Below are 20,979 nucleotides of genomic sequence, written 5' to 3'. Positions count from 1 at the left end.
GGGAGAGCAGGAGAAAGTGACTTGAAGGATTGACAAGACGTGCCATCACGCGGATCAGGGGGTCGCGAGGGGGCTGTAAGCAATAGATGTGCTAGCTAAGCTAAACAAGTCTAAGACACAATCTGGACGCCAGCCCGTTCCATCCACCGTCTGGGCCGGTAGGGCTGGCGGCAAACGGGTGGGAGGCTGGCCGGGACCTACCTAGTCTCACGACGTAATAACGATAACATCTTGGAATAGCATCGGGTGCTGGCAGCAGAAAGTGCAATATTCGGAGGGAAGGCAAGCAATGAGGGCAAAGCAAGGCACTGCCCCTGGAAGAGACTCAGCCGCCGAAGTGACCTCGTGGTCCAATGGACGAGCTGCGTGGGATGAGATCGGCGCCAAAGATGGGTTGCTTTTGGGCGCGAAGGATCCGGACCCTTGGCCGAGTCTAGCGCTTTTTGGGGCAAAGTAAGCTTCACGAGTAACCATAATCGTGCTGCCTCAAACGCCCCCCAATTTCAGCAGTGGCCGACCGATTCTCCCGCCAGTTTGTTTTGGGCCAATGCCGCCCGTCTGCAGGATGAATCGTGTCAGTCTTCCACCGATACTCTCCACAAAAGTACCAAATAATAGTTAGATTCTTGCGCCGTTAAGTTTCTGATGATCCTTCCCCTTCTCTCTTGCTTTGAAATGGTTTCTAGCTGGTTTCTTGGTCCCCACAGTAAGGCCTTGGTCCGTGACAGCGTCCGAATGAGGCAAAACAGCCCTGTTCACATCATGTGCGATGACAAGTCCGCAACATTTAGCGGCCGCCCGAGTGAGATATGGTCTTGTCCCATCACTCAGTGTTGAGGCTGAAAGAGCCTGGATGCTTCGTCTACAAGACCCCATGAGTTCCTCAGGATGGAGCTCGCGATTTTGCCGTGCCACTGCGTCCCCAGTTCAACTGGGTGCCCGTCATCATCGATCTCCTACGTCATAGACCTCGCCGAAGTCCCTTTGAATGAACAAGGCCATTCATTCTCACTTGCTCAACTCCGAACAAAACAAACGGCCAGCCACCAAGGCATACTTCTGAAAGGACCCCAGGCTCGAGCATGTGGCGATGCGCGCTTTGAAACAAACCACCATGACAACAGGCTCCGGTCCTTAGCTAAGCCTTTGTGGCTGCCCTTAGCGGGTGGTCCCGGCCAGTCAGCATCGGATGTTGTCCGCAAGCCAACAATTGCAACCTAGGGGCGAGGTTGGCGCTTAGCCGCCGTAACACCCCAAGGTGTTTGTCTTTCTCTGTTTAAGTGTCCTGGAATCCTTCAAAGTACGGTCGCTAAGCGCAACGCGGGCATTCCCAGCTGTCAAAGCTTCGGCTCCGTCGTGTACCGGAAGGATCAGAGTTCCGGGGCGGGGCCAGAGTCAGCATGCGTCGCGAGAAGCCATCATACTCCAACTGCAAGAAACGACAAGTGTCGTTCTTGCCACTCAAATTGCTTTTAATTACATCTCATCTCGTCGCTTTGCTGTAAATACTGCTTATTGCCCTGGAAACGTCGCAAACCGATTCTTCCCCCAATATGTTAGGTTCTTACACTACCACCTGACGAAATTACACCTCACAACATGTCGTCTTTCAAACATCCGTATTCTTGGACAAAGTCAGCGAACGAACACCGACGCTGAATGATCAGAATTTGGAGTCAGATCTATATGAGTAAGTGACAGGCGGTACTCGAACTTTAACGTGCGTGACGTCAGCGTCTCCTCGCATGGCTAGTGAGACAAGCCTCAAGCCCGAGCGTGAATGACATATGGGAGAGAGGGGCGGTCTGGGGACTTCCCTCAGTTTCCCGATGCAATAGCAGCGGAATTTCCGATTATAATCGAATACACAGCAAAAGAGACTCTTTCGAATCACTTTGTCTATCGAGTGACAGAGACTCCTTGAATGTCAACATGTGCCGCTGGTTCGCGTATTTGGGAGATGAGCCTCAGCTCCTTGAGGATCTAATCCTCAGACCCCGTCATGCCGTTGTGAAGCAAGGTGAGTTCAGCTTTCAGATTGAGGGCCGGAAAACATGTTAACAAGATCAGTCGATGAGCACTTCTTGCCATCCGGTCATACTTCATTTGACCCACAAAAGTCCATGGCCGTGTCCGCTGCCAGTGACACCGGCTCTCCAAATGCATTCAGCAACATGGATGGCTTTGGGGTGGGATGGTTCTCAACCGTCGAGCGAGAGTTCGCGACCGGAGAACACGGCCGTGGGAAAGAGTTACTCCGGCCTATCGTGTACACTAATATTCGCCCACCCATGAACGATCTTGTTCTCCAGAACATTGCCCGCGGCACCAGCACGACAGCGATCATTGCCCACGTCCGAGCTGCACCCGGGCTCACGCCCGTGGTGCAGACCAACTGCCACCCGTTCACCTTCGGACGGCATCTCTTCGCGCACAACGGCATTGTAGGCGCTTTCGCCTCGATCCGAACACCGCTTCTGCAGTATCTCCCACTGAGGTATCAGACGGCGATTCTTGGCACCACGGATGCTGAGCACTTGGGAGCCCTGTACATGTTCATGCTCTGCGGAGAAGAGGGGGACTGGACGTCACTGTATGGCGTTCATCAGTTGGCGGAAGCGATGAGGAAAACAATCGTTATGGTCGAGAATATGCAGAAAGAGTTTGCGGGCAACTCCAAAGTCGAAAACACCCTAAATCTGGTCATCAATTCTGGGTCTGAGATGGTTGCTCTGAGATACGCTAGTCCAGCCGGTGTAGAGGCTCCGAGTCTATACTACTCTATGAAGGCAGGTTCCACCATGAACAGAAAGTACACTGGGCATCCGGACGACACCAAGGGTGATGGTAGTCTTGACGAAGAGAGGGGTCTCTATGCGAAGGATGATCATGGCCGCCATGCCATCGTGGCCAGCGAGCCCAGCACCCTCAATCAAGATGAGTGGGACCTGGTTGAGCCGTCCCAAATGGTTTTAGTCGACGAGAACATCCGTCTGAAGGTGGTAAACATGTAAAATGGCGCATAATGACAGACTAGTACTAGCTCCCACATAGGGCGCACGTTGTGGCCAATTCCATGATTATTTTCTTTCCTTTCGCATCCAGTAGCTCTGGATGTTGTTTCACTCCGTTTTCACTCCGTTAACTGAACTCGCGTGCGCCGAGAGGCTGGCTCACGGGCTGATTCCAAACGCTGGCATGGGTTCTTCCACAACCGCATCTCATCCTCTGCAGGCCAATCCCATGAAGTCGCGCAATATTCATGTTGTGTAGGGCTGATGGCCAGGACTGTCGTGCCCTTGACATGCAGCACTTCCGCGGGGACTTCACATCACGCAAGTCGGAACACTGCTCCGGAAGCTTGTCTTGCGTCCCCAGCACCACCCAGCACCATACCAAGCCTATTCCCCGCCCAAAGTCCGCCAGCGTCCACGAATCATACGTCCGCAGCCAGCATGTTTAGCGAACATTTATGGAGACAGAAACCCGCTCAATAGGTCGGCTCGACGCGGAATGGAATCCAATAGCGCAAAAAGCTTTCCATCAAGACATCCAGACCTAAGAAAGTGCTCAGTCGCGCCCCAAGCTAACTGCAAAGGTGGTAGTCTTCCCGGCCGCGATACCAGGATTGGCAACGCGTGTCAGAGTCTGCGCGTTCACTATCCCTTATCAATCAATCTAATCAGATGATGCCATCTCCTCTGATTGGTGCTCGCTTCACGATGCTCCCACCATCCACCCTTTTGAAGTCGGGAACCCGGCATCGGAGGCATCGCCAAGCATGTTGAGGACCCGCAAACGGGCCCCTACCCGACCCGAAGGATCGTCTTCCCTTCCCGTGTCCTCGGGTCGCGCCAAGCACTAGACGATTTCGGTGCTTCTCGACCGCGATGTTCGGATGGCGTCCCCTCATCATTCGTGGTGTTGAAGGAATGCGCGTGGGTCGACGGTCCTTTACGTAAAGCGCTAGGCTCAAGATGCATGGTTGGCGTCCCGAGGTGGGTTGAGAGACGGTGGCGCAAAAGTTCTTCGTCTGCCTGGCACTCACTTATTATATCTGACTTGCCTGCTCCTTGTGAGACATATGGTCTGTTGTTCTCTGTCCGTCGTCCCTCCGCGCAATAATGGTAGTGTTTTCGAAACTTCAAGAGGCCCTCGGCCGCAAGCGTGCCAATACCGAAGACGAGATTGTCGCGGCTCCCGAACCAGTGGACGATGCCGCTGTTAGGGAAGCCGCTGATATCCCTGACGAAAAGATCGTCGAAGATCTTCCCAGCGAGAATGTGCAGCATGGTGTCAAGCTGGCGCAAGCTTTGTCTCTGACCTGGGGCACAGAGTCGCTGGTTGCCATCTTCATCTTGTAGGAATCTTGGCACACCCTTGTTCTCATCTGAGCGATGATCTAACACAAATCTAGCATGTGGTTGCTCTACCTTACCAACGGATTCCAGAGCTCGGTCCTGTACAGCTTGACGCCGTATGCAGCCAGCGATTTCGAGTCGCACTCCCTGCTCCCCGTCATCGATATCGTTTCAAGCGCAATGACGGCCTCGGTGTATATCCCTTTGGCCAAGATCTTGGATCTTTGGGGCAGAGCTGAAGGCTTCCTCCTCATGGTCATCTTCGCTACTCTCGGAATGATTCTGCTGGCTGGCAGTCAGAATCTGGCTACCTACTGCGCAGCTACCGTAAGAGCCGTCGAAAGTTGCCCCACGATGATGCTAACCTGAACTCAGGTGTTCTGGCAACTTGGGTGGTCCGGCCTTACCTACAGCATCGATGTCATCACGGCCGACTCCACAAACCTGAAGAACCGAGGTCTGGCCTTCGCCTTCACTTCGTCTCCCTACATCATCACCGCTTTCGCTGGACCGAAGTCCGCTGAAGGCTTCCTTGATAACGTCAACTGGCGCTGGGGCTTTGGATGCTTCTCTATCGTTTTGCCTGTCGTTGCCGCTCCTCTGTATGGCATTCTCAAGTGGAACATCCACAAGGCCAAGAAGAGAGGTGTCTTGGTCCGTGAACCGAGTGGTCGGTCGTTCTTGCAGAACATCTGGTGGGCGCTTGTGGAATTTGATGGTATGTATCAAGGATTGCGCGCCAGCGCTACACTGGACTAACTTACTACTCTATAGTCCTCGGAGTTGTTCTGTTTGCCTGTGGCCTCGTCACTTTCCTTCTCCCGTTCTCTCTTGCCAGCACTGCTCCTGATGGCTGGTCCTCCGGTTACATCATTGCGATGATCGTCACCGGCTTCGTCGTTCTTGGACTCTTCCTTCTCAACGAGCTTTTTTTCGCCCCGGTACCCTTTTTGAAGTTCAAATTCTTTGCCGATCGAACCGTCATGGGTGCCTGTGTCCTCGACATCACTTACCAGGTCGCATACTACTGCTGGAATAGCTACTTCACATCTTTTCTCCAGGTCGTGAACGACGTCTCCGTTTCAGAGGCAGGGTACATCAGCAATACCTTCGACGTTGTCTCTGGCGTTTTGCTCTTTATCGTTGGATTCTCCATCTCCAAGACCGGCCGTTTCAGGTGGCTCCTTTTCGTGGCGGTCCCGCTCTACACCTTCGGCCAGGGCCTGATGATCTACTTCCGCCGGCCTGGCCAAAGCGTTGGATATCTTGTTATGTGCCAGATCTTCACCTCCATTGGCGGAAGTGTCTTCATCCTTTGCATGCAGGTCGCTATTCTCGCTGCCGTTGACCACCAGCATGTCGCCGCAGCCCTTGCTCTGCTGAGTGTGTGCGGCAACATCGGTGGTTCCGTGGGTAATACTGTGTCGGCCGCAATCTGGACAAACACTTTTGATGGTGCCTTGGAACGGTACCTTCCTGCGTCTGCTTTGGACAGTGTGGCTGACATTTACGGGGACCTCGACACGCAATTGAGCTATCCCGTCGGCCGCGATGAGCGCATCGCGATTCAAAACGCGTATGGGTATGCACAGACAAGAATGCTGGCTGCCGGCACGTCAGTTATGATCTTTGGATTTGTGGCCATGTTCATGATCAAGAACTATAACCTCAAGAAGATGACTCAAACAAAGGGACTGGTCTTCTAGGCCTGCTAGCAATCAATAGGAAGAACACCTCAGTATTAATCAATCTTTTATTTGCAAGACCATTCCAAGAAGGTGATTTCCCGTTCTCATCATCACGCATCACCATAGAACCATGCCTCGTCTATATACGAGTCCTATTGTATGCTCCTTGCTCCTTGCGTGGGATATACGTTCCATACCGTATGCCATGTAACAAGGACCAAAGAAATAAGGCAGGCTCTTTCAGCACCTCATCCAAACGCCGACGTTTGCCCCATGCCGTTTCTCCAACGTTTATCGCTATTGCGCCGTATGACAATGTGACAGAACCAACTATCGCAACCGGAGCAGATGGTTTCACTAAGACGCCCACAAACGCTTTCGTTCGCGTCAAGCCAAACCGTTGCATGAGTGGCCATGCGAGTCTGGTACAATTCCGACTGCTTTTCATTCTTCAATGTGGTCAGGAGCTTTCTCCGCAAGCTTCCTGCGCTTGATGCTCTCCCTTCCGACTTGGTTTTGGATATCGCGGGTGGCATTCAGTTGCTTGTTGTTGATTTTGAGCTGCGAGGCAAGTCAGTCAAGGAATCGCAGATGTATGGGAACGCGAGTTACCTTTCGCTCGGCGGCGGGGCCAGCAGCAAGTCTATGTGTCCAATCTCCTCGAAGCGCAGAGTGCAGCATGACCTTGTGGTTCTATTCATGAGATTCGTGTGTCAGTCGGTCTCCAGTATTTGACGTTCAAGAATCAGGCCATGTTATGCCATTTTGCTCACCTGCATATTGAAGCACATCTTCTCCCAGCGATCCGCAAAGCTGTCGAATCGCTCCCATTTAGGGCAGCTGTCCCCAGTCCAGCGGAGCCTCAGCTCCCATCCCTCCTGACAGTCCATGGCAGAGTTCTGTTCCATGCGTTAGATTTGGCTACCAGCATCAAGTAGTAGTCAGCACTTACCAAAAGCTTCTAACAGACGAGCTCGACCTCGACATCCGAGAGGTCACAGCGAGCAGCGGCTCGTAGGAGATCAGCCGGTGTGCTGTCGGGATTGACGTAGATGGAGTCTGTGTGAGAGATCCCAGGGATCTTTCTAGTCTTTTCCTGTCCATGCTTACGCTTCAAGTACGGGCCCGGCTTGTTTACGGTTTCGCCTGTGGTGCTACGAACAACGTCGAGGCCGTCTTGCTTCGAGTCCAATTGGGCCTTCTTTCGCAATGCGTCGGTCTTCTCTTGGAAGCAACTGGTATCAACGATTGCTTCGTACATCTGCTTAACGTACGCTTGCCGTTTTTCTCTCGTGGTTGGCCAAGTCGGGTCATCCTCGCGAGGCGTCGACTCCTGACGGAAGTGATGCTCGTAAGCTTTCCCCAGCGCCACCGCCTGGTCGATATCGTCAATGATACCGCGGTACGCGAACGTGAGTGCGGTTTGAAGTTCATTCTTGAGAAGCACATCTTGGTGGTCGGTGATCTGCTTAGCCTTGCCAGAGCGCTTTAATGGCTTGACAAGCCTGGGCTGCTGCGGACCCTCTGGGGATGCCGCCTTCAATGTGTTGTTGTATTCGGTGATGACTTTCACGTAGTGATCCACGATATCGGTGGACATATTGCTAAGCCAGAAGGCAACATCTCTTCCAATTCGGCGGATGTCGGGGTTGGGTTCATTATGGAGAAGTGTGTCGTAGAAGTCCACGGATGGAAAGGCTCGCGAGCCGTCATTGGATCGGTAGGGGAATACCTTATCTGGGAGCTTGTTAGAGGGACATAAGTGGTGTTTCTTGGCCATGATGATGACATACCGACAATTACGCCGAAGACGACCTTCTTCACTTCCAAAGAAGTCTGCTCATCCATGACTTCATCCAGGAAGACGAGCAATAGGTCCTCTGCATTCTCGCTTGATCCGTCGTTGTGCAGTTCTTGGGGGACGTAGTTGTTGCGGCCAACGTCATCGGTCGGCAACGGAGCCGCGCACGTAGGAATCGAAGCTGGAATTAGAGCACTACCAGTCGGCTGACGCGACGAATCATGTAGGCTCGGGTCGAAGGGCTCAAGATTGTTGTTTCTCGTGCACACTGACGCGACTTGCGCGTCTGCGCCAGCGCGTTGATCGAGAAGCAGCGGCAGATCATTAGTAATCCACGCGTTTCCATCTCTATTGATGCGTCAGTAATCGCGTGAAACGCTTTTCGGGAACTTCATTATCTCACTCGGTAGATAGACGACCCAAAAGAAAGGGGTCGGTGTTTGGGTTGGCATTTTGATCTTGGGAAATCCACGGCCAGTCAAACTGTGCTTCATGATCCATATCCCCGAGAGGATGGGACTCCCACGTCGACTGGAGCGACATCTTGTGATCTCAATTCTGCCGATTAATAGAGAGGTGTGCTTTCGGGAGTTTTGTCAAAGTTGTCGGGATGTCTGAGATGCGGATGAGAATAGGGGTTGGATACGCAGAAGGAAGTAGAGTAGGTTGAGGTGGATGGGAATTTGATGTGAAGGCGAAGAAAAATGGGCAGCCGACGAGATTTTGAAAAGTGAAGAAGGTAGAAGGTGCGCTCAGGAAGTGTGGATGTAGTTCCTCAGTCGTTGCTGGGGAGGGTGTGGCGATGTTTATTTAGGAGTCGGGGTTGAGCCTTAGGCACTGTGTGAGAACAGTGCTGGACTTCGCGTCTTGCTCCCATGACGGGTAAACGAATATATTCGGATGGTTCATATGTGCACGCAGCTCATCAAGACTGCTTACCTTACTTAAGTAATATTCTCAACCCGAATGATGGTAGCAAGTCACGATGCAAAAGTCAGCTCCCGGCGCTACATCGCAGCACGCTGAAGATCATTGTTGAGATACTTCCCACCATGAGCAGCGTCGCATCACCCTGAGGCCACTGCTACAGTCTCCCGGAACACTATCTCTAAGTGGTTACTTGGTCTACCGCGGATGTATCCACGGAAGGCACAGGAGACGGCCCATCAGGAGGTCGATTGGCTGTCAAGGGGCCCCCTTTTCGTTGCCCGAAGCGGACTCTTGAAGGAGCGTCTACGACCGACGACGGGCACGTAGTCTACGCGGTAGATATGATCATATCGCAAGAAACGTAACACACAAGGTGTTGATATATGTGTGGGAGAAAAGAACAACGACCTGATCAAGAGCCACGATCGAATCGTTTACAAGTTCACAGGCCCAATGCACAAGACTGACCGACGTCTGTGACTCGTCACCGGAGCTTTAGAGGCAAAGTAAGGGACTATCCATTGGAATTAGATATTTTTAGCGGCAGTACTTAAATAATGTTCCCCGAATAATCAAAATGTCGAGCAAGTTACAAACCAGGCGCGCGCCTTTTCCAATCTAGTGGTGACCAATCAGCGGCTGTCGGGCATGGGCGTGTCTGCCCTGTCGATCTTTTAGCATGACATCTTGCTGAGTCGTCAATACCAAAGACTTCAAATCAAACGCCGTCTTTCCTTTTCCATGTCTCTCTTGCTTGTCTAAGAGGCCTGCTATTCGCGGCGAAGCGTCTCGCGGCCAACGCGATTCTGTACATCGCGCTTCGCATTGATGGCCTTGTTGCCGAGTTTAAGCTGTTGCAGAAGCACCGTCAGAATATTTACCACCAACAAAGCAATGATGCCTTACCTTTCTTTCGCCAGCTGGGGCGGCCGTCGATCGATCTCCCCAGTTCTGGCGCAACAAAGAGTGAACAATCACCTTGTGATGCTGAGAGCAAAGACGGATTAGCAACTACAAATTAGACAATAGGACTGTGCGGAAAGGCTTACCCGAAGGTTATCGCAGACGGCATCCCAGCGAGATGCGAATGATGGGTATTGCTCCCATTTCGGAGTACCGCTGCTAGCCCAGTTTGGCCTCATAGTGTTTCCAGCCTGGACACTCGTGGCCGAACGCTATCAAAGAGTGATCAGCAAGATTTCAACGCGATTCAAAATCAAGCGCAACTTACCATTAGCTCCTAGCTAATAATCTCGACCTCAATGTCCCTCAATTCGTGGTGTACGGCAGCTTGAAGAAGCTTCGAAGGGCTGCTTCTCGGATCGGCGTAAGTCGTCTCGAGCTTCGTCATTGGAGAGGGCTTTTTCGGAATCTCGGTCTGTCTCTTCCTTTTACGGGACGGTTGTGCTGCCAATGTGTTCATTTCATCTTCGACAACTTTCTTTGTGACCTCATAAGCTTCCCAAGCCCGTGCTTTTTGTAAAGCAATGTCCTTCTCGTGGAAGTTGGATGTGTCTAAGATGGCTTCGACTGCCTGCTGAATGTACGCAAACATTTTGTCTCGAGTGTCTGGCCAGGTGTGATCATCGGCGGCATCAGGTGCATCTTTACGAACATGGCGGTAGTAGGCCTTCTCGACGTTCGTGGAGTGATCTATGCTACTGATAAGCTTGCGGTAAGTGAACGAGCAAGGTTTGTCAAGTTCGGTAGCAATCAATTGTTTGTGGTCGACAGGAACCTCTCTGACAATTGAAATTGCTCTGGCCCTCTTCGGAGGAGGCGCAAGAAACTCTTCAGGCTCGTTGCTGTTCACGCCTGCGTGATTTATCATGGCCGAGCCACTTCGAGAGCGTGCATGCTTCTGAGGAGGCTTGGCCTGCCCAAAAGATTCGGTGAGCACGCCTGAAGCCACAATAGCATCTCTGGAGCTGACGAGATCCTGGATGACATTGTCCACTGTAGCTGCGGACGACTGATCAAAGTAGGTCACGCAACGGAATGCGAGAGGCCACTCAAAATCCCGGTTCAGCGAGTTATATAGCAAGTAGAAGTAGAACTCGATCGGTGGAAAGCTCCGATCGCCGTTATGGAGTCGATAGGGGAACACCTTGTCTGGCGATTCGTTAGCCTGTCATCCCAACGAGCACTACGAAAGCAGGCGTACCGCAAAGAACGTCGAGAATGCGCTTCTTATCGCTTAGCGGAGCGGTGGGAGACTTCAAAAGCTCCAAGTCGTGGGTGAAAGCGTTGTTCACGCTATCTTGGAACATTCCGCTGGCAGGCAATGCTTCAGCAGCATGGCCACCGTAGTAGTTTGGGTCCGAGGAGAAACAAGGGACGTCCAAGCAGGAATCGTGGGTTCTTGACGCGAAGTGTATGTCGTTATGGGCTTGTTCACGATGTGCGCAGTCGGCATGTTCACCTAGATCCGCGCTACCAGGGACGAGATTATCCTATTCCTCGTCGATGGAATCGCTGCCTCTCGGGATATCAGCCCTAGAGTAAAGGTTAGATGACTTTTCATTCTGAACGTGGTGTTTTCACTCACGAAGGAGTCCTTCCGATGCTATATCTAGCGCTCGCGGCTTGCGTCTCTGACGCGTTGTTTTGCGTACTGAAGACGAACTCGTGTAAGAGCCCGGGGTCATCGCGGAAATATTCTCGAAAAGGTCGAACATGACGCGCTAGAAGGGCGTATGGCAATCGATACGACCAAAGTGGGATTCCTAACGTGCAGGACTTCCGGCGTGGCGAGGTAGAGGGGTTTAAGAATGGAGAAGTCTAGGAGGACTGCAATAGGAGACGCCGACGGCGAGGGATGAAGACTTAACACAATCAAAGCTTACACTCGGAAAGGGGGTAAACTATCTTCACCAGAGGCTTTGCGTCGAGGAGACTGTGATCTGTCAGGTGTCAGGAGGAAGAATTCAAGAAACTGCAAATCGCCATTGAGATTGGTGTTTGGGGACTTGTGGAAGTTAGGATGGAAGGTGGGAGAGTGGTTGCGAGGGTGTCGATGGGCAAGAGTATGGGTGAGTGTGCACACGGCGTGAGGCACTGTGTGAGAAGTCAGGGTGGTGGCGTGGGCGATAAGGAGCCACCCGCGTCCAATGATTTCGATTGGCCTTGAAGCTTGCTTTTCGCAAATATTTCGAGATCCAATCTCGGGCTCACAGGCGTCTCCCTGCATAGGCTCAGGTCTTTTACGATTCGAAAGTCAATTTGTTCCGACTACCATGACAGAAACAACATAGCGTTCAAGGAATTCAGATGTGCACAATGCTTCGTTTCATGTCTTCCAAACTGGAGGTGATACTTTAGGAACCATAGCAGATCCAACGCCAGTTCATCCGAGCAAGGACAAACAGAGAACAGAAATGTGCTTTGATCCGCTCTCCTGACTAAATAGTTATCAGGCATAGATAAACACAGCTCATCTCCTCCTAGGAAGAGAATGTTGCGAGTAATCTGATCGGATTCAAGAACGGATATTATCAACTATTGGTATGACTATCGTCCGTGTACGTCGTGAAAAACCACATTGCATATTTCTACCTCGCGTATCCCGTTGAGTACGCCACGCTCGTCACCTGAAATTGCAGGTGGATACTCGTTTGTTTCCCAGTGAATTTGCTCTGGTATATCAAATCATTGTAATTGGAGCTATGGTGACAAAGCCACTCCCATGACTGTAGTGTCGAATGCTACCAGAACCCTACTGCTGAGACAATCCCATAGCCCCTTAACAATGTAGAAGCCCTAAAGGAAACGCGGTTCATATCAGTTATCCCAGGTGCAAATGTCTCGTCATGTCTTCACACGGCTCATTTGGCCTTAGACTGGGGTCTCGCACCTGTCTTCTGACGCTTCAGCTCCGCGCGACCGAGCTCATTTTGCACATCGCGGGTGCTATTGACGGACTTGTTTCTCAGTTTCATCTAGAAGGAGCAGACATAGTCAAGTAATAAGAAATGTAAAGTCACATACCTTTCGCTCTCCAACAGGGCCAGCTGCGAGTCTGCTCAAACAATCTCCTCGTAAAGCAGAGTGAATGGTGACCTTATGATGCTTTGCGGAAGTTGGCGTTAGCATACGGCGGCCGAGTGGCATGAAAGCAAGTAAAAGAAAGAAAAGAGCCAACTTACCCGCATGTTGAAGCAGATTTGATCCCATCGCTCCTCAAAGGTGTCATACCGTTCCCATCCTGGGCAGCCATCTCCACTCCAGCGAAGCTTCAATTCCCATCCATCCTGGCAAGATATCGCGATACGCTGTCGTCTGTTAGCACAACCTTGTTATAAACAACAAGGATGTGTGCTTACCAGGAGTTTCTAGCTCAGCAGCTCTACCTCGATGTTCTTGATATCACATCGGGTTACCGTTCGGAGTAGGTGAGTGGGAGTACTTCTCGGATCCACGTATACAGCATCGAATGTGCTAAGCCCTGGGATCTTCTTCGGCATCTCTTGGCCCAGCTTTCGCTTGCGTGAGGAACCAGCCTCATCCTTGGCATCGGCTTCATTGGTGTTGCCGTGCTTGGCCTCCAGCTTCGTCAACTTTCCCAACGCGTCCTTTTTCTCCTGAAAGTCTCGCATGTCGAAAATGCCCTCGCACGTCTGCTTCACATACGCGCGGCGCTTTTCCTTTGTCGAGGGCCAAGAAGGATCCTCAACGTGGGCCGTGGAGGTTTGGCGCAAGTGCTGCAAATACGCCCTATCCAAAATCGAAGCCTCCTCGAGGTCGTCGATCAGCGCATCGTACCCAATTGTCAGGGGCTTCTCAAGTTCGGTTTTGAGCAATTGATTCTGATGGTCAGTGACACGAGAGGTCTTGGCTGACTTCCGCGTCTTCTTCTTCCCGCTCGCTGTAACCTTCTGCTGGCAGGTAGAGACAGCCGAGCGCAAGGATTGGTGATATTCAGTGATTGTTGCCGAGTAGTGGTCGGCCTCCTCCACTGTCAGTTGGCCAAACCAGGCGGCACACTCTGCACCGAACTTCTTGACATCACGGCTCGCCTCGTTGTAAAAAAGCGTTTCGTAGAACGCCACGCAGGGGAAAGAACGTGCACCGTCGCCATATCGATATGGGAGGATTTTGTCTGTTTACATGTCAGATGGCGTCCACTGTACGCGTCAATCTCGCGTCGAACATACCAACAATCACAGAGAACATCAACTTCTTCGTCTCTAAAGAGGTCTGATCGCTCTGTAGCTGTTCTAAGCGACGAGAGAAAGCGTCGAACTCTGCACAACTGCCGTTGTGATGTTGCAGACCACCAGGGTCACCGTATAGGTCAAAAAGGGGTAAGTCGGGCGACTCTCGGGCAGCAAGGTCGGGTGCCACTTCGGCTCTGCCAGCTTGGCCCGCATCAGCAAACGGGAAGGAGAACTGGGGGCGTAACTGGACCCTCTCAGGCATATTTGGGTCTTGATAGACTCCCTCGCCGTCTATAGCCTGCTGGTCGTTCAAGTCGAGGAGCCCATGAATATAATTGTCGGCGAGAAGGCCGTCGCCACGCCCACTACAAACTCGTCAGTCGGTTTTGCATGCGATTGTGGACGAAACCACGTATCGAACTCACAGATCTAAGGCATCCACTCCATTCAGAGTTGCACTAGTGCGATAAGCGTCGTCCGGGCTCGATGAGACATGGACGGCCAGCGAGGATGCATTCAAAGCTTCGTGGTTGATCTGCCGCGACATTTTGTTCTCGCGATGTCTTTGGGGCGTGGAGGCGATGATCAAGAAGAGTTCAAAATAAGACCTGAGACGGCTAGGTATAAAAGATGACCAAAACCTTGATCCCAGTCCGCGTTGTGGAAAGAAGTTGGGAAGTTGGGAAGGGGGAAGAATGGTTGCTGGGGTTTCCCTGGGCGACGAAGCGGGTGTGGGTGTGAACACAGTCTCAGGCACTGTGGGAGACGAGAATTGCCGGGTGGCGGAACCACCGCTCAGCCACATCTAATGCTTCCCAAAGGCCGTGAAGTATGCTTCTTGAACTTATCTCTCCTTTTAGACTCGACATTACCGTCTGCACGAGCTTTATGACCAGAAGACGTGTCGTGTTGTCAGGCCAGGCCAGTTCTAGTGGCCGAGGCCTCGGCCGGAGAGCACGCTCCCATTGGATTGCAAGCTGAAGGAAGTCACAACAACAACAAATAAATAGGTTCAAGGCTTAAATGAAACATTCAGATGATTGTAAATCAACACTATTAAAACGTGAATGATAGCCTCGTTTGGGAAGTCGCCTACGGCAGAGTTATGCCAAAACGCGATATTCGTGTCCATCATCAGTTATGCCGCCCTTGAACGGCGATTGTTCCACGTAGAGAAAGCCTTGTAAGTAAATCAAAACCCTTGTTCAAACTTGTTATATTACAATGCGTAGGGATAATCCTTTGTTGATAATAAAGAAAGTCCAACGGTTTACGTGTTTCGACATCTTTACTTTCACAACAGGGATCAGAGGTGCATTGAACGTGGTCAATGAGCCCTCGATCGTGTCTTGATCGAGTTCTTTTGCTTTGGATTTCTCTTGATAAGTAGCCTTCGGCAGTCTCATTCTGTTCGGAAGACCCGTTGAGCCTCTGCCATTCAACATTAATCGACTCCCTTCATCACGCTTGGCGTCAAGCCGGCGCCTGTCGTCCTTGGTTTCCATGCTTACACCGTAGTAATTCCTTCCATTTGAGAGAAACAGAAGCCAGGTGGGAAGGCATCCGGGAGGTTTACTTCCAGCTCCGCTCTCAGTACCGCAATCCGGCGCATTTACGCGCTCTGCGGGTGTAGCACGCAGTAGTTGATCAGCTTGATTTTCTGTAAATTGGACGCTGTTAGTACCGTTGGAAGAATAGGGATTGATTGTGACATGCTTATGACAAGAAATATAAGGGCCCCTGGTTGGATGTGCTGCTCGTTGGTTGGGCACTGCGCAGTCTGGATGTTGATTATTTCACAGGAGGGGTGATGAAACAGGGTCTATCATCTCCCTCAGTACAAAACTATGCTCAGGGGGGTTCATCAGTCCAGGGATGATTATGAGTGGCTTTCAAACAACCGCGCCCAAAGCCGGAAATGACCAAGCTGTTGCTTCTGCTGAAATAATTTGTAGAAACTCCCGAGGTTGTTTCAACGGAACAATCGTTAGTCAAACTCAAAATGGCAATGGCCATCTATGGTAAACGAGTTCCAGCTTCGTTGATGTGTTTGGCTCCCTAAAGTGAGAGCTTCCAAGATCAAGTTTGCGAAAGCCAAAATAGTGACAAAGGGGACATATGATGAATTGTATCCTCAAAAATACGACGCGACTCGTGATGTGGAAGCGGCCCCAGTTCCATATCTCATCCAACTAATACGCCAGATTTTCTGATCCTGCGCAGGGTATGAATACGTAATACGGAGGCTTCAGCCTGGCGCTGGGCGTACGGCAACTTTAGTCTTCCATATGCTCGTCCACCACGTCTAGTGCGGCAGCCTTCTTCTTCGTGATGTTTTGCCATTCCCGGCCTAAGCGACTCTCCTCGTCTCTCTTGGCATTCAGGCGGCGATTGTCCGTCTTTGTCTACGTCAATGGTTAGCAAAGCCATAAAAGGCTTGTTTCCGAAGCTGAGCAAGTGTGGCGTACCTTCTGTTCGGCTTGTGGGGCCGCAGTCAGTCGTGCCACGTTGTCTGGGCGTAAGGCCGAATGAATGAGCAGTCCATTTGTCTGCAAGAATAAGCTGTTCATGCGAGATTCAAACGCATGTGGTTGACGGAGAACCAACTTTGAGGCCGCGGCAAATCTCGCGCCATCTATCTGCGAAGGAGTCATACTTCTCCCAGGCGTACGCAGTGTCGCCTCCCCACGGAGCCTTCATTGTGAATCCCTGCTGGTTTCCCTTGGCGGTATACTGCAATGGTATCATTAGTGGGCTGTCTTCATTCGGCGCTGTCAACCTTACCAAGAGTTTCTAGCCCAAGTATTCCGCCTCGATGTCTTTCAGTTCATGACGGAGAATAGCCTTGAGCTGCTCTTTAGGCGACTTGCTTGAGGCTGTGAGAACTGCCTCGACGGGATTGAGCTTTGGAATCTTCTTTCCCATTGTAGGGGTCTCGCAGGCTGCTTTATCGGTCAGCTTCCGCTTCTTGGAAGGACGTGGTTCATCTTCGCCGTCGTTGGTCTGTTGTTGCGACGTCGAGCTGTCGATACGCGCTTTTTTCTCCAGCGCAGATGTTTTCTCGACAAAGTCACTGACATCGTAGATTGCCATGACAGCCTGTTCTACGTATGCCAATTCCTCCTGCGTGGTGGAGGGCCATGTGGGGTCTGCATCCTCGGCATTGCTCGATTTCTCATGTCTAATGTGAGTGATGTATGCATCCGAGAGCTCTAAGAACTCCTCCGAGCTTCCGATGATCTTTCGGAACGTCATGGTGGGCTCCCTAGTCAGCTCTTCCGACAAGAGCGGATGTTGGTGATCAACAATGGAGGCAGACTTTGTTTTTCTCGATCGCTTGGGTGGCGCAATCGGTCGAGGTTGGTCCTCAAGGTCGCTTCGCTCTCGGCCCACATTATCGCGAGCTTTCAGGACGCGTTCGATGCAATTGTCGGCCTGCTCGATAGTCAAGGTGTGGAACCAAGCCACATAGCGCTTCACAGGGAAAGTGATGTTTTCAAGATCTACTTCGTTCTGGAGCAGAATGTCGTAAAAGCTCTGAGGTGGAAAGATGCGTGGGGTACTTGAGCTCGGTAGGGCAGCACTCGATCTGATCCTGAGAGTTAGAAATCCTTTGTCGTGTGATACATCTCTAGTCTCCCCCACGGGAATCGGATGATTTACCGCAGACAATGTGAAGTATTTCTTTCTTCTCAGACGACGGAGTCTCGTTCATGAAGAGACGAACGTAGTCGGCTTCAAAAGCTAATACATCCGCAAAGCTAGACCCAGGTGGTTGGAGGAGCTGGCATTCCTGTTCGAACCCCTGCTCCAAGCTCCCCGTGGTTGTAGTCAGGGAAGGGTCGATGAAGTTTGGTAGCATAGGTTGACTGCCACCCAAATTGGCTGCGTTGACGCCAAGTCTATCCCAAGGATAGTTGGCGTTTTCGTTCCAATTCACATCTGCTCTTCTGCGGCGATCCTTGCCAGTACATGCGTCATTGATTGGACTTGAACAATTAAGCCAACCCACCTAGAAGCATCTCCCGCTGAACTTTCAACTTGTCCGAGAGAGGCTGCAATCCCTTGCCCCAAGTCTCTCGGAAGCGCCGGGTCGTCTATCGACCGAGACTTCACATGGCGCGACATCATCCTCTTGTTGCGGATGTGTAAGATGACCACGCGTCGAAATTAACGGTTCTCAGGACACATCGAAGCTGGTGTGGAAGCGGACAGAAGGAAGGGGATAAACGATGGTTTCTGCTAATTTAGCAGAGGTGGACTCTTGCGTTTACGAAGCTGCAAGGGAAATCTTTGATACGAGACAATCTGTGCGTGTGAAGTTTGGTAGTTGGAAGAAAGCAGAAGAGAGGTGAGAGGTGGGTTGTCAAGGAGACCACCTCAGGCCAGTGTGGGTGGGTCCCGACCACGCGACGCAGCCCCTCGTGACTAAGGCGCCCTGATCTTGGCCCCCGAGAATACATCAACAGGTAAAGGGTGTATAAAATTGAAGCTGCGGTGCCTTGGTGCCCTTTGGCCTTTTCGGGGAGTCCGCAGGTTCATCCTGTCGTGATCTGGCCATCAGCCATCCCAGCAAGATCCTGTCAAACACCAAATCGTCGGTTGATCCCAAGTTTATTATCATGGATAGGAAAGCCTCAAGCTGATCTAACAATAAACGGTCAGACATGAATGGCTTGGGATCTACTTCAGCAAGATGCGCGTAAGGGGTGCTGCCGAAGGGTCGTCGAGATTAGACGCAGTAGGAGAACCCGGATATGAGGTGCTTTGCTGTGTAGACGAGGTCACTGTAGGCCTGGTTCATAGTGTGGTAAAGGAACAATCGATCTCCTTGACCATGGAGTTTCATTCTGGCATATAACGATTTCATCGCTAAGTAGGCAAGTAAAGATTCAGAATCCACGCTTCCAAACGTGTTTCATAGCAATACTCGCCGATGGAAAGAACGACGCCTATCTGCTGTATGCTCCTTGAAAAATCTCCGATTAATCCTCGTGTTCAGGGAGGAAGGGTCTCTTGGTTCCGGAAACGAAAAGCAAAGCCCCATGTCTTTCGCACATGTTGCTGCGCCGTTTGTTTCTGCTCGCTTTCCCGACGGGTCTGTTTCGGCGCGGTTTATGAAAAAGGCCAATGATCCTCGTCCTTTGATCCAAACATAATCTATGACATGCGCTCTGGATCCAATCTCGTACCATCTACCACCTTAATCTAAGTACTCGTCTACTGTTCCACCATGCCGGCCTTACTGCTTTTGATGACTCGTCTACCAACACGACTCTCTTCGTCGCGCTTCGCATTGAGCACGCGATTGCTTGCTTTGGCCTTGTGAACGAAAGATATTAGCGTTTGAAGAGAAGCCTGATGCAAGGAGTCTGTGAGACAACATACCTTCAGCTCTGTCAAGGGAGCCGACGCCATTCGCGCAAATCAATCCGCTTGGACGAGCGAATTGAGGAGTTGCTTGTTTGTCTATTCAACAATGATCAATACAATTGGCTGGCAGCCGGCTAGTCGAAAAGCACGTACCTTCAACATTAAACAAATCTGATTCCAGCGCTCTGCGAAAGAGTCGTAATTTTCCCAGACGCGGGCTGTCTTGCCACCCCAAGGTGCCTTCATTGTGAACCCTTCTTGCTGCTTCTGAGCCTGACGCTGAAGGTAAATCAGTTAGCAATGGTATCCGAAGGTGTTTCCACATTGTCCTACTTACGAGTAGCTTCTAGCAGACCAGTTCAGCCTCGAAGTCTGTGAGGTCGTAGTGTATGATGGCCCTTAGCTGTTTCTGAGGGGTGCTCTTCGGGTCGGCAAGGGTCGCCTCGGTAGTGTTGAGCTTTTCAAGTCGCTTCGTGGCAGCGGGCCCGCCGTGGTCAAGCTTGCGCTTCTTGGATGCACCCGTCTGGCATTCTGCCGGCGTCTCCTGGGTGGCGGCATTGGTTTCGTCGATTCGAGCTTGCTTTGCCAGCGCGGCAGTCTTCTCGGCAAAGCTGGCCGTGTCAAAGATGGCTGCAAAGGCCTGGCCAATGTAGCCATACTGCATCTCTTGCGACACAGGCCAGGTCGCGTCGGTCTCAGCAGGGCTCTCCAGCACATCCTTTCGAATGTGGTTGTCGTACGCCTCTTCTAGTTCGTCAAAATGCTCCATGCTACGAATGAGGCTGCGATAGCCCATGGTCGCAGACTTGGCCATTTCGCGCGCAATGAGGGGCTGCTGATGATCGGTGATCTCGGACGCTTTTGCCTTCCCCTTGCTGGCCGGAGCCGTCTGCTTCGGGAAGTTCACGTGTCTCAAATCAGCAGGGCTCGGAGTGGTCAGCGACTTGCGAAGCTCAAGGAGCTCATCAATGCGAAGATCGGCATCGCTAGGGGTCATGGAAAACCATTTAGCACAACGCGTCGAAAAGACTCTCAAACTCGACAGCAAAGATTGCCGCGCCGTTGTCGTTTTCCGAGTAGCGTTCGAACGGCTGCTGTGGAAGGAGGACCGGCATTTTCTGGTGCATAAGGTTCTGCGCGTTGAAAGCATCTGCGACTGATTGAGGGATCATGGAGTTTGGGGAGATGTTCCTGTTCTGCTCCTCCACTTCCCACCTGTATGGCATGTCTGGCTGGCCTTGCGCCAAACAAGCAGAAGGGTTGATGGGGATGTCAGCGATTTCTTCCGAGATCAAAGTGGCAGGGCCATGGCCAATGTAGGCATTAGATGGGCCTGTCATCTTCGTATGTCGGCGTGATGGAATGCTTTCCGGAACTCGATAAATAACACTGATGGTGATGAGTCAATCGATTGTCGTTGGTTGAGATATAACAGTGTTGCGAAAGAGGAAAAGAAGCTTTCTGTTGTAGGATAAACGTCTGTGGGAGTTAAGTTGTTGCTGAGTTGGCAACGCAGGTCCCGAGCAGGTTTTTGTGGTGGGAAGGGTGGCTGAGGCATCAACCCCTTTTTGCCTGAGTCCAGCGCAACCCATCACGTAACCTGCTTTGCGTCTTCAAAGCGTTTTGATGAGTATGATATACAGTTCAATTCCTGATTTTGGGAACACCGG

General features: G+C 51.6%; 8 protein-coding genes across 8 annotated transcripts; 2 read left to right on the top strand and 6 right to left on the bottom strand.

Moving 5' to 3' along the window:
• Window positions 1-1,932: 1,932 nt before the first annotated feature.
• On the top strand, window positions 1,933-3,014 carry COL26b_013498 (uncharacterized protein; the record flags this gene model as incomplete). Its single annotated transcript, XM_053186096.1, has 2 exons — window positions 1,933-2,020; window positions 2,071-3,014. 2 exons carry the CDS (start codon window positions 1,933-1,935, stop codon window positions 3,012-3,014), a joined length of 1,032 nt encoding a protein of 343 aa, XP_053029953.1.
• A 1,110-nt stretch (window positions 3,015-4,124) lies between these two features.
• COL26b_013497 (uncharacterized protein) lies at window positions 4,125-6,067 on the top strand (the record flags this gene model as incomplete). The annotated part of the gene is made up of 4 exons (XM_053186095.1): window positions 4,125-4,360; window positions 4,418-4,688; window positions 4,737-5,079; window positions 5,136-6,067. The coding sequence occupies 4 exons, from the start codon at window positions 4,125-4,127 to the stop codon at window positions 6,065-6,067; spliced, it is 1,782 nt and encodes a 593-aa protein (XP_053029952.1).
• Window positions 6,068-6,493: 426 nt separating this feature from the next.
• COL26b_013496 (uncharacterized protein) lies at window positions 6,494-8,393 on the bottom strand (the record flags this gene model as incomplete). Its single annotated transcript, XM_053186094.1, has 6 exons — window positions 6,494-6,610; window positions 6,662-6,742; window positions 6,823-6,948; window positions 7,020-7,786; window positions 7,843-8,198; window positions 8,254-8,393. The coding sequence occupies 6 exons, from the start codon at window positions 8,391-8,393 to the stop codon at window positions 6,494-6,496; spliced, it is 1,587 nt and encodes a 528-aa protein (XP_053029951.1).
• A 1,157-nt stretch (window positions 8,394-9,550) lies between these two features.
• Window positions 9,551-11,050, bottom strand: COL26b_013495 (uncharacterized protein; the record flags this gene model as incomplete). Its single annotated transcript, XM_053186093.1, has 5 exons — window positions 9,551-9,631; window positions 9,687-9,731; window positions 9,830-9,955; window positions 10,066-10,892; window positions 10,945-11,050. 5 exons carry the CDS (start codon window positions 11,048-11,050, stop codon window positions 9,551-9,553), a joined length of 1,185 nt encoding a protein of 394 aa, XP_053029950.1.
• Window positions 11,051-12,604: 1,554 nt separating this feature from the next.
• COL26b_013494 (uncharacterized protein) lies at window positions 12,605-14,483 on the bottom strand (the record flags this gene model as incomplete). Its single annotated transcript, XM_053186092.1, has 6 exons — window positions 12,605-12,718; window positions 12,768-12,848; window positions 12,926-13,051; window positions 13,130-13,878; window positions 13,934-14,301; window positions 14,362-14,483. The coding sequence occupies 6 exons, from the start codon at window positions 14,481-14,483 to the stop codon at window positions 12,605-12,607; spliced, it is 1,560 nt and encodes a 519-aa protein (XP_053029949.1).
• A 1,729-nt stretch (window positions 14,484-16,212) lies between these two features.
• Window positions 16,213-16,636, bottom strand: COL26b_013493 (uncharacterized protein; the record flags this gene model as incomplete). The annotated part of the gene is made up of 2 exons (XM_053186091.1): window positions 16,213-16,341; window positions 16,544-16,636. 2 exons carry the CDS (start codon window positions 16,634-16,636, stop codon window positions 16,213-16,215), a joined length of 222 nt encoding a protein of 73 aa, XP_053029948.1.
• Window positions 16,637-16,729: 93 nt separating this feature from the next.
• COL26b_013492 (uncharacterized protein) lies at window positions 16,730-17,191 on the bottom strand (the record flags this gene model as incomplete). The annotated part of the gene is made up of 1 exon (XM_053186090.1): window positions 16,730-17,191. One exon carries the CDS (start codon window positions 17,189-17,191, stop codon window positions 16,730-16,732), a length of 462 nt encoding a protein of 153 aa, XP_053029947.1.
• A 1,965-nt stretch (window positions 17,192-19,156) lies between these two features.
• COL26b_013491 (uncharacterized protein) lies at window positions 19,157-20,649 on the bottom strand (the record flags this gene model as incomplete). Its single annotated transcript, XM_053186089.1, has 4 exons — window positions 19,157-19,258; window positions 19,463-19,588; window positions 19,665-20,295; window positions 20,324-20,649. 4 exons carry the CDS (start codon window positions 20,647-20,649, stop codon window positions 19,157-19,159), a joined length of 1,185 nt encoding a protein of 394 aa, XP_053029946.1.
• Between the last annotated feature and the right edge of the window lie 330 nt (window positions 20,650-20,979).

Source organism: Colletotrichum chrysophilum (genome assembly GCF_026319265.1).
Source record: "Colletotrichum chrysophilum strain AFK26 chromosome Unknown scaffold_234, whole genome shotgun sequence".
NCBI lineage: Eukaryota > Fungi > Ascomycota > Sordariomycetes > Glomerellales > Glomerellaceae > Colletotrichum > Colletotrichum chrysophilum.
Note: the sequence above shows the minus strand (reverse complement) of the source record. Positions and strands in the feature narration are given on the sequence as shown.